The sequence below is a fragment of the Oncorhynchus nerka genome, linkage group LG3 (assembly GCF_034236695.1).
Source record: "Oncorhynchus nerka isolate Pitt River linkage group LG3, Oner_Uvic_2.0, whole genome shotgun sequence".
NCBI classification, from domain to species: Eukaryota; Metazoa; Chordata; class Actinopteri; order Salmoniformes; family Salmonidae; genus Oncorhynchus; species Oncorhynchus nerka.
In genome coordinates this window covers 61,111,277-61,123,395 of record NC_088398.1, presented here as the reverse complement: position 1 = coordinate 61,123,395, position 12,119 = coordinate 61,111,277, and the positions used below count along the sequence as shown (strand labels likewise).

At 43.3% G+C, this 12,119-nt stretch overlaps 1 protein-coding gene across 1 annotated transcript; it reads left to right on the top strand.

Annotated features, from left to right (window-relative positions):
- The first annotated feature begins 4,036 nt into the window (after positions 1-4,036).
- LOC115111832 (high-affinity choline transporter 1-like) lies at positions 4,037-11,677 on the top strand. Its single transcript, XM_029638314.2, has 8 exons — positions 4,037-4,307; positions 5,295-5,408; positions 5,499-5,654; positions 5,781-5,929; positions 6,060-6,203; positions 6,348-6,501; positions 7,326-7,543; positions 7,905-11,677. The coding sequence occupies exons 1-8, from the start codon at positions 4,124-4,126 to the stop codon at positions 8,556-8,558; spliced, it is 1,773 nt and encodes a 590-aa protein (XP_029494174.1). The 5' UTR covers positions 4,037-4,123; the 3' UTR covers positions 8,559-11,677.
- The last annotated feature ends 442 nt before the right edge of the window (positions 11,678-12,119 follow it).

Genomic DNA, 12,119 nt, shown 5'->3' with positions numbered 1-12,119 from the left:
ACATGTCGATCCAGAACATCAAAAATATGCTCAATGGAAGAACTGGTACATTTTCAGCTTCGATAAAATGCTATTGTTTTCGTTGTCCGTAGCTTATGCCTGCCCATACCATAACCCCACCGCCAAAATGTCTCCAGCGTGCCAGTAGCCATCGAAGGTGAGCATTTGCCCACCGAAGTCGGTTACGATGCCGAACTGCAGTCAGTCAAGACCCTGGTGAGGACACACTTTGACTTGATGACAGCTTTGCACACTCTTGGCATTCTCTCAACCAGCTTCATCTGGAATGCTTTTCCCAAAGTCTTGAAGGAGTTCCCACATATGCAAGCACTTGTTGGCTGCTTTTCCTTCACTCTGAGGTCTGACTCATCCCAAACCATCTCAATTTGTTTGAGATTGGGGGTTGGTGGAGGCCAGGTCATCTGATGCAGCACTCCATCACTCTCCTTCTTGGTAAAATAGCCCTTACACAGCCTGGAGGTTTGTTGGGTCATTGTCCTGTTGAAAAACAAATGATGGTCTCACTAAGCCCAAACCAGATGGGATGGCATATCGCTGCAGAATGCTGTGGTAGCCATGCTGGAATTCTAAATAAATCACAGAGAGTGTCACCTGCAAAGCCCCCCCACACCATAACACCTCCTCCTCCGTGCTTTACGGTGGGAACTACACATGCAGAGATCATCCGTTCACCCACACCGCATCTCACAAAGACACAGCGGTAGGAACCAAAAATCTCCAATTTGGACTCCAGACCAAATTACACATTTCCACCGGCCCATTGCTCGTGTTTCTTGGCCCAAGCAAGTCTCTTCTTCTTATTGGTGTCCTTTAGTTGTGGTTTCTTTGCAGCAATTTGACCATGAAGGCCTGATTCACACAGTCTCCTCTGAACAGCTGATGTTGAGATGTGTCTGTTACTTGAGCTCTGTGAAGCATTTATTTGGGGTACAATTTCTGAGGCTGGTAACTCTAATGAACTTATCCTCTGCAGCAAAAGAAACTCTGGGTCTTCTATTCCTATAGCGGTCCTCATGAGAGACAGTCATCAAAGCACTTGATGTTTTTTGCGACTGCACTTGAAGAAACTTTCAAAGTTCTTGAAATGTTCCGTATTGACTGACCTTAATGTCTTAAAGTAATGATGGACTGTCAGTTCTCTTTGCTTATTTGAGCTGTTCTTGCCATAATATGGACTTGGTCTTTTGCCAAATAGGGCTATTTTCTAACCTGTCACAACACAACTGATTGGCTCAAATGCATTAAGAAGGAAAGAAATTCCACAAATTAACTTTTAACAAGGCACACCTGTTAATTAAAATGCATTCCAGGTGACTACCTCATGAAGCTGGTTGAGAGAATGCCAAGAGTGTGCAAACCTGTCATCAAGGCAAAGGGTGGCTATTTGAAGAATCTCACATATTTAAATATATTTTGATGTACCACTTTTTTGGTTACCACATGATTCCATATGTGTTATTTCATAGTTTCGATGTCTTCGCTAGTAAAGAAAAAACCTTGAATGAGTAGGTGTTGTTCTAAAACTTTTGACCGGTAGTGTACAGTAGCCTACTGGGCCAAAGCACAAAAACGTATCGCAAATGTGATCTGTGCAAGGAATATGATGACCACATGGTGGCGCCAGCAGCCTATCTAGAAAGTGAGTGGCGTTGACTGTTCAAGAAAGAAAGACTTCGGCTTCTCATTGTCTGGCTCATACCAAACTTGCGCTGAATGAAACAGACAAGTAGTCAAAGCTGTGAGCTTAGAAAATAGTTTTATTTATACATTGACTAAATTAAAAGGTTTCTAGAATTTCCAACAAGTGTGTCCAATCCCCATCTCAATAAGTCCAAGTCAAAGTCCCTTTAAATTTGAGTTTTTTAAATTTTGACTCTGGTTTTCAGTAAAGGCTGGCTTTCATAATGTTCACACTGCGTTTCGTTCTATCATTGTGATTTATTCTACCTGCGCTATTAGCCGCGCCAGGCGCGTGGACATGTTTATGAGTTGTTCATGTATTCTGAAGCTATGGTTTCTCTCTCTAGCAGTCTGTCAACATAAAGCACGGCCAATGAGTCGAAGCTATCGGCAAAACAGAGAAGTCAGCTAGCCTATTTATTAAATTGGTCAACATGTTCAGTCTTAATATAGAAATGAAAATACCTTTCCAATCATCGATGATCTTTGAAATTAGACAATGCCTTTATGAAATGTGGACTTTAATAGTATTATTGTACTTGCATTAAGTAAGTTGCTTGAACAGACAGAAAACTGATAGATTGGATGGAAACGCCCTCAAACGCCCGCGCCTGTTTCCAAATTCCAGCACCATGGATAGCAACAGCAATCGCGACATTCTCCTCCAAATCCTTTACTGAGGAATGCCTATCCCGTATACTCACTGTAGCAATAACGAACCGCACACAGAGCTACTCACTGCACACGAAATTAGCCCAATGTTGGTGTAGGTGTATTTCCTAATTCATGCATTTTAACATGTTACAATCTGACTGATTATCGTTCCCGTTGGGCCCATGGCTATAATGTCAGACGTTATCCTGCATAGGATGGCCCATGTTTCACCAGATAAATAAATAATATAATTGTTATACGCCAACACTGGATGTAACAAGACAGAGGCCGTCTATCGGACATTCTAACCGCCCACTGGCTCAATATTCTCACGCGTAAAAAGTATAGTGCTTCCATTTCGCCTCGATTGGCACCTGTGTGAACGTCAATCACCGCTAAATGAAACCTGGTGAGTTAACTGGGCCCATTCCAAATTAAACCTGGTGAGTTAACTGGGCCCATTCCAAATGAAACCTGGTGAGTTAACTGGGCCCATTCCAAATGAAACCTGGTGAGTTAACTGGGCCCATTCCAAATGAAACCTGGTGAGTTAACTGGGCCCATTCCAAATGAAACCTGGTGAGTTAACTGGGCCCATTCCAAATGAAACCTGGTGAGTTAACTGGGCCCATTCCAAATGAAACCTGGTGAGTTAACTGGGCCCATTCCAACCGGGTGTTTTATAAGACATCTATCCGCTGGGTGTGCGTCATGCCATTCCCAATTATATGCTATTGCTGTCCTTTCCTGAGAGACCTTCACTGGCTGCCTATCCTCGTCTACACAACCTGTCAACCTTATTGATAAACAACCCCCCACCCCCTTTCCCTTTCAAGTCTTTCACAAACTCGGACCCCCCACCCCCACCCCTCTTTCTCTCAGCCCCCAAACTGTGTATAAACCACACCGGGGAATTACGCACGGGTGGCGTGGATTACGTTGAGTTGTAACATTTTCCTTCTCTGGAAAGCCAGTTGGATGCGCTTTTAGAACCACCGGCGACGTACATTGAAGAGACATCTCTAAAGGTAGGAGAAAACCCCTCTGTGCCCTGGATGGGGCACTACCTCGTTCTCCAAACAGTTGTCTTTACATGCATTTTGTTTCAGATGGTTTGTTAATTAACTGTAGCCAAACTATGTCGACTCAGATTGAATTAAGTTACAGTAGAATAGCCATGAGCTGAAGTGCAGGTGTATGTGAAAGAGTGGCGGATCTTTGAAAGGAAGTCGATGTTACTGCTTTAGCAGCTCCCGAAAACCCTGCCTTCGGCAGGAATTATACCTGAAAGTGCTTCTTTGATTTTGTTGATGTGACAGAGAGAGACCCATCCGCTAGAATGTCTGGGATCTCTGCACTATATTATTCTGTCTGGGCGCGCGCTCCGGGATGCGTTATCCGTATTTTACGCACATATTGTTTAACCCATAATCATTATTGGGTGTATTATGTACATGGTCAACTTGTTGTAAATCAAACAGTTCACAAAATGTTCAACAAGGGAGTATAAAAAGAGAGAGAGCCCACATGTCAAATATTATTGGAAGCCTATACAATTTTAAATGATTATTAATCAGCCAATGAAGCAATAACACATTTAAAGCTGTTTTTTTTAAGAAGATTCACGATTGATTGGGGGTCTGATGACTAGGCTTCTTTTTCACAGGGAGTGGGTAGGTGGCTTCTGTTCTTCTCCTCTCCATCCCTGGCACAGGTCTCAATGAAAAGCAGTTACTCGCACAGAGACTAATCACGGCAGTGGAAGAGGATGGCCGTCCACGCAGAGGGGATCGTGGCTATAGTGATATTCTACTTGCTGATTCTGGGCGTGGGGATATGGGCCGCGTGGAAGAACAAGAACTCAGGGGTGTCGGAGGGCCAGGACCGCAGTGAAACCATCATGGTGGGCGGGAGGGACATTGGGTTGTTTGTCGGTGGATTCACTATGACCGGTGAGTTGTGACCTGGTTCAACTGCCTGGAGAGGCTGGGTTGAGGCATTGGGCTAATTCAGTTTTGAATTGAAAATATCCCATTGTTGTCTATAAGGTTGTTTTGAAATCATGTATAAAATACTCTTCTTGCTAAATTGACTGAAAAAAAACTGAATTCACCCCAGCCCTGTAGTTGGAGAGGCATATAGTACCTTGTTTGCTCAAATATTTCCGCTGTCAACTTTAGATGGGGGGATTTAAATCAGTCATGTTCCTCACATGACGGAATGACAACTGACGTATAAAGACAGATGCCACGGACTATTTTTCCAGGGCTCAGTCAGATCAGCACCGGACTGGTTTTACCCACGCTCCCACCAATTGTTACAATAGGCACTGGCAAAAATCAACGACGGCAGCTGTTTCTATCGAATTGGAGAACACAATATATTGACAGGCTATTTTAAATCCCCCTAGCATCATTGGCAGAATTAAAGCCCTGTTTTTGATGAGAGCAACATTAATTGACGGAAGAGTTCATTAAAGACCCAGAGCGTTTTCTAATGTCTTTGATGCTATTTTAATAACAGACCCTGCAGTTACGGGCTTTTTTAGGAGCGAAAAGTAATCAATTATTTATTTTCCGCGAGTTAGAGAAATGCTCATGAAAATAATTGTAATTGATCTACGTGAACTTTTTTATATTAATTCAGCATTTTATATTAATTCGATCTATTATCAAGGCATAACATCTAGATTATTATCGCTCTGTGATGTATTGACTAAATATAAAACGTTACCAATATACCAAATGTTATCAATATATTTGATTGTAAGACATTGATTGTACAATTTATTCGTATGTCGTGGCTCTAAAATGAAGTCTATGGAAAACATAACATTATAAAGACAATTCAACAATGTCATATGTTTAGTTTGTGTGTGCAAGGCTAAATAATGTGTGTTACATATTTGTATCTTGAACTGTGATGAACCTCTCCTTCAGCTACATGGGTGGGCGGCGGCTACATCAACGGGACCGCGGAGTATGTCTACCTGCCTGACTTCGGCCTGGCCTGGGCACAGGCTCCCTTCGGATACGCCCTCAGTCTGGTAGTAGGTAAGAACATGATATATTCATGTTCAACACTTTCTGTCTTCTACTTTAGTGACCGAAGTTCCTTAATGATGTGTCTCTCTCGTGCTCCAGGTGGCCTGTTCTTCGCCAAGCCCATGCGCTCCCGGGGATACGTCACCATGCTGGACCCGTTCCAGCAGATATACGGGAAGCGTATGGGGGGGCTGCTCTTCATTCCGGCGCTTATGGGGGAGATTTTCTGGTCCGCTGCCATCTTGTCAGCGCTGGGTAGGCCACAGTCTGAGAGTCAGGGTTGTGCACAATTCAATTTCAACATCATCAATTAAAATGAAAAATCTTCATGGAAAATGGCAGCTGACTGTGTATGTGTGTATGTCCATGTGTTTTGTCTAGGGGCTACTCTGAGTGTGATCGTGGACATTGACATCAACATGTCAGTGGTGATCTCAGCCCTAATAGCTATCTTCTACACCCTGGTGGGAGGGCTGTATTCTGTAGCCTACACTGACGTGGTCCAACTCTTCTGTATCTTCCTGGGACTGGTGAGTCCAACAGCACTGGAATTTGTCTGGAAAAATGTACCTGATTTGCCAAGCTCCACAAACCGGAAGAAAGGCAATTGACTTTTATTTCATCTCTGTCTTTCTCTTGCTGTCTGTCTGTCTCTCTCAGTGGGTCAGTGTGCCATTTGCTCTGTCCAACCCAGCCGTGTCAAGCATCAGTGTGACAGCTAAGGAGGCTGTGTACCAGACACCCTGGCTGGGTAAGATAGACTCAGCAGACACCTGGATGTGGATCGACAACTTCTGTCTTCTGGTATGTCATCAGTCATCATAATTATCAGCAAATTGTATTGACTATAATGTAATTATGGTTAGGTTTGGAGTATGTATTCACTATAAAGCTGTGTGTTGGTTTGTTTTGTATTGTGTGTATTGACTGTGGTGTATCTGTCCCTAGATGTTGGGGGGGATTCCGTGGCAGGTGTATTTTCAACGGGTTCTCTCTGCCTCTTCAGCTACCTACGCCCAGGTACTGTCCTTTATCGCTGCCGCAGGCTGCCTGGTCATGGCTGTCCCCTCCGTTCTCATAGGAGCTATAGGAGCCTCCACAGGTACACACACACACACACACACACACACACACACACACACACACACACACACAGTCATGCACACACAGTCATGCACGCACAAACACACACACAAACACTTCCTCATTGAGTTAATGAATGCACACATTATTTACGAAAGGAAAGTATGATACAAAAACACATCATTCTCTATTAGTTTGTTCCCACAATGTAACTCAGCTCAGATGTATAAACCAACAGGCAGGATACAGTGGGATATAAACAACACCAGACTGCTACTGTCATACAGCACGGAGAAGAATTCATTAGGAGCTGTGACTTCTGTGAATATTACATCAGAAGGAAGACTAACTAATTAGGTTGATCTGAAGATTCTTCATCAAAGTCATCGTTAATCGACAGCTGTTTGTTGAGGTCCAGAGGAGAGAGGGAAAGGGGGAAGGGGAGAGAGTGAGAGAGAGAAAGAGAGAGCGCGAAAGAGATAGAGAGCGAGTGAGAGGCGGACTGAGGGTATGACTGAGAGTAGGTGTCACGGACGAGTGAGGAGACGGGGAAGGGGAGAGTGGAAGAATGGAGGGGGAGATAAGGTACTCAGTTATGTTCTGATGGACTGATGATTTATTCCTCTGTGGAGAGACACACAGTCCCTGTCATCGCTGATGAAATGTTTACAATAGTGTCTTAATATGGCTTCTAAACTAGAGATATGACCTAACAGCCAGATTCAAACACATATGCTGTACGGATTTGAGTACCCCTGGACATATACCTTTTAGAAAGCCTGCCCATATACATTTTGGTCTAAAAGTATGTCAACTACTAGCTGTGACTGTTGTCTTCCCTAGACTGGAACCAGACTACATATGGGGCAATTCCTCCCAAAGAGAAGGACCAATCAGATATGATCCTGCCCATCGTGCTGCAGCACTTGTGCCCACCCTGGATCTCCTTCTTTGGTCTGGGAGCGGTGTCTGCCGCTGTGATGTCATCAGCTGACTCCTCCATTCTATCGGCCAGTTCCATGTTCGCCAGAAACATCTACCAGCTGGCCTTCAGACAGTCTGTGAGTTCACACACCACACACACAGATGCAAAAAATCAACACTAAAGTGCTGTTTCTGTTTCTGAATATAATGCTTTTTCAGTAAATAATTCAGTCATAAAGATTCCAGGAAGTTTTTGTCCAGTGCTGGGGCCTTCTGTGAATAAGTCACAGCCAGATATTCAAACCTAATTATTCAATATGCAGGTTTGTGTCACAAACTAATATCTAACAGAAATTACACTGTTTTATGAAAAATGTTCATGTAGGATATTTGTACATTAAACAGAAGAGGGATTAACAAAAATAGAAATGTTCATAATAGAAAAACTGAAACAGGCTTTTCCCTCCTTCTCCTCTTCTTCTCCTTCCTCCCCAATAGGCGACAGACCGTGAGATTGTGTGGGTGATGCGTATCACCATCTTTGTGTTCGGCGCTCTTGCCACCGCCATGGCGTTGCTAACGGGGACCGTGTATGGCCTGTGGTACCTGAGCTCCGACCTGGTGTATGTTATCATCTTCCCCCAGCTGCTCAGCGTGCTCTTCATCAAGGGAACCAACACATACGGCTCGGTGGCCGGCTATGTCTTTGGTCTGCTGCTGCGTATCGGGGGAGGGGAACCCTACCTCAAACTACCCCCCTTTATCTACTACCCTGGCTGGGTGCAACAGGAGAAGATCCACCACCTGACTGGAGATGTGGAGTACTTCATCCAGCAACGCTTCCCCTTTAAAACGGTCTCCATGCTGGCCTCCTTCCTGGGTAACGTGGCCTTCTCCTACCTGCTCAAGTACCTGTTTGAGTCTGGGACTCTGTCTCATAAGTATGACTTCATGGATGCTGTGGTGTCCAAACACAGTAAGGAGATCATGGACAAGACCACGCTGGTTAGTAGTGACAACATCATCCTGTCGGAGATGGCGCCGGTCAAAACACACCTCAGCAACTCACTGGCGGGGACATTTACGAACACAGAGGCTCTCAGTGACGATGACGAGTCCAGCCCTGAGTCCTTAAACAACCACCATGAGTAGAGACCAGGACCAGGACCAAGACCCAGAGCCAGACCTGGACCCAGAACCAAGTAGAGCCAAGGTCAGGGGTGACCAGCCCTCCTGGAGAGATACCATCCTGCAGATCTTTGCTCCTGCTCTAACATACCTGATGCTATTAATCAGCTACTCAACAAGATCTTCAACAGCTTAACCAGGTGTGCTATAGTAGGGCTGGAGAAAAAGCCTGCATACCCAATAGCTCTCCAACAGAAGGGTTAGCCAGCCCTGATATGGAGCCTTTAACTGAGACCCAGAGAAGGTCTGTCTAGCATCCAACCCCCTTGTATTCTCATCATATCAACCACTGACTGACTCTCTAAATCAAACACCACCGCCATTTTAGTTTTCTGTTTTCAGTGTCTGGTCATGGCTGTCCCCTCCGTCCTCATAGGAGCTATAGGAGCCTCCACAGGTTCACACACATGAACACGCAGGCACACACACACACACACACACACACACACACACACACACACACACACACACACACACACACACACACACTTCCTCGTTGAGTTAATTAAACATTACAAGACATTTTGTTCAAATATCCATGAATGCACACATTATTTACTAAAGGAAAGTATGATAAAAAAAACACATCGTTCTCTATTAGTTTATTCCCACAAAGTAACTCAGCTCAGATGTATAAACCAACAGGCAGGATACAGTGGGATATAAACAACACCAGACTGCTCCTGTCATACAGCACAGAGAAGAATTCATTAGGAGCTGTGACTTCTGTGAATATTACATCAGAAGGAAGACTAACTAATTAGGTTGATCTGAAGATTCTTCATCAAAGTCATCGTTAATCGACAGCTGTTTGTTGAGGTCCAGAGGAGAGAGGGAAAGGGTCTATCTAGCCATCCAACCCTCTCGTGTTTGCATCATATCAACCACTGTCTGACTCTCTGTAAAGCAAACACCACCGCCATTTTAGTTTTCTGTTTTCAGTGCTGCTACAGTAAATTGAGTTAATGTAAAGGTAAGGTAAGTATAACTGATCTTGGTTAACCCAGAATTGAAATCTTACGTCATTTCAGCTGCGTGGTTAAGATCTGGGTCTATATGTGTTAGAAATGGAAAGCTTTCGGTTTGCAAAGTCTAAGCACACATGCGAAGCAGTAGAAGCGAAGCAGTTTAAGCACCGCCTTTTCCCAATCCTGATACATTCAAATAACCAGTGACGAAAACCCAAACACTGGAACTACTGTTGCTTGTTGTCCAATGCATCCAATCCCTTCGCAAAAGATGATATGGTTTACGAGCAGATATCTGTCCACAAGAGTTTACAGATAACTGTCTGTCTGTCTGTCTGTCTGTCTGTCTGTCTGTCTGTCTGTCTGTCTGTCTGTCTGTCTGTCTGTCTGTCTGTCTGTCTGTCTGTCTGTCTGTCTGTCTGTCTGTCTGTCTGTCTGTCTGTCTGTCTGTCTGTCTGTCTCACTAGGGAGGTCTGAGAGGGACGCCAGCCCAGAGGGTGATGAGAATAGTGCAATATTTAAGTGTGTGTGTGTGTGTGTTTGTGCGTTTGTGTGTGTTCGTAAAAATGTACTTATAATTAATTTACTAATAGAGCAATAATGATTTTAGAGTCGATGCTGTACATAGATCTAGATATCAATATCAGTCATTCAAAACCGTTGATTGTTTTTTAATTATTGAGAACAAATAGATTTCAAGCTCTTTTTAAATTGTGCGCTCTTAATCCAATTTACACACAATCACCAGGTACAGGTTAAAATATTCAGTACTAACATTATTTTCATAGTAACTGGATTTGAACAGGGTTGAAAAGCCAAAGCCAAATTCTGTTCCATGTTGTGCATGTGCCAAAATCCTCCTCTCTGCAGGTGTTGAAGTTCAATACTGTGCTGTTGTGTTGGAGGGGAACGCTTGCTTTATTTCACAGTCCTATATCAGATTATAAGGGCCAGGTTTTACTCAGTATGTGTTAGTAATATAGGTGAACAAGCCTTTAATGCTTTATTAATGGGTGTACTGGTTGAAATTGGACCTAGCTGTGGCTTTAGGTAGTCCATCTGCTTCCCAAAATTACACCCTATTACCTATGTAGTGCACTACTTTTGGCCAGAGCCACATAAGGTTGGGTAGTGTAGTGTATATAGGGAATAAGGTGCCATTTGAGAGTGGCCCCATGATGGTTTGTTCCCCTCTAAACTGTCATTGACTGCAGAGCGGCAGCAGAGCGGCAGGGGGGCTTGTGGAGGCTGAGTTGTGATTTCCCCTCCAGGGACCGTATCAATAACCCGTTGGCACGATCAATTAAATTCTGCTCTGTCCATCTGCCCTGAGGACATTTGATTAGTGTTTTTTAGCTGGTTATGAGCTGAGACAGGAAAATAACAGCATTGGTTGTTTTGGTGTCAGTGGTTGTAGTGATTGGAAGCAGAGCTGGTCCTATGCTGAGTGAATTAGCTACCTATCTGTTATCCCAGTTATTACAGTTTGATGGGTGAACACTGAGGAAGGTCTGTTGACCAAAACATTGGTCAGAGAAAACAGATTTGAGATTGTGATGGAAATTGCAGTTATTTGATGTTGTTGGGTATTTCTGTTCTCTGGTTGACTCCTCCTACTGTATTTGCTGGTAAGGTCTGCTGGTGTTTACAGTCTTAAGTTATAGTTTGAATCTGTTTGAATCTGTTGAATTATGCCCTTAATATAGGTAGTATTGGGAGTATTGGGAGCTGGTCTGATGCTATATTCGAAGTGTCAGAGTGGAATTGTGTGTCCAGGCAATCTGTACAAAATTAGAATGTAAAGTCTCCTCTCACCTTCACCAAGGAGACAGACTCTGTGCTGTTTTATCTTCTATCACTGGAAAATATATCATTGTTTAAACTAAAGAATAAGAAACATAATCATGTCAGTTGCTCGGCTGGCTATCCTAAATGTGCTTCGATGTTGTAAATGGAAATGTCTATTTTTGTGTGATACATGTATATACCAACAAAGTCAGCATATGAACAAATGGATCATACTTAGACATGATTTATCCTTTTGGTGAGGAGAAATAAAAGCTAAGAATGTATTTATTACTTATGCAGTGTCCATAAAAATGATGGTGATGAATATGTGAGGTAAATAAATGATATTATTTAGCATATTGATCATTTGTCTTTCATTCGTGTTATATATTACATACAGTGCATTTGGAAAGTATTCAGACCCCTTGTCTTTTTCCACATTTTGTTACATTACAGCGTTATTCTAAAATGGATCAAATATTCTTTTTCAATCTACACATAATACCCTATAATGACAAAGCAAAAACAAAACGTAAATATTACATTTACATAAGTATTCAGACCCTATATTCAGTCATTTGTTGAAGCACCGTTGGCAGTGATTACAGCCTCAAGTCTTCTTGGGTGTGACGCTACAAGCTTGGCACACCTGTATTTGGGGAGTTTCTCCCATTCTTCTCTGCTGATCCTCTCAAGCTCTGTCAAGTTGGATGGGGAGCGTCGCTGAATAGCTATTTTCAGGTCTCTCCAGAGATGTTCGATCGGGTTC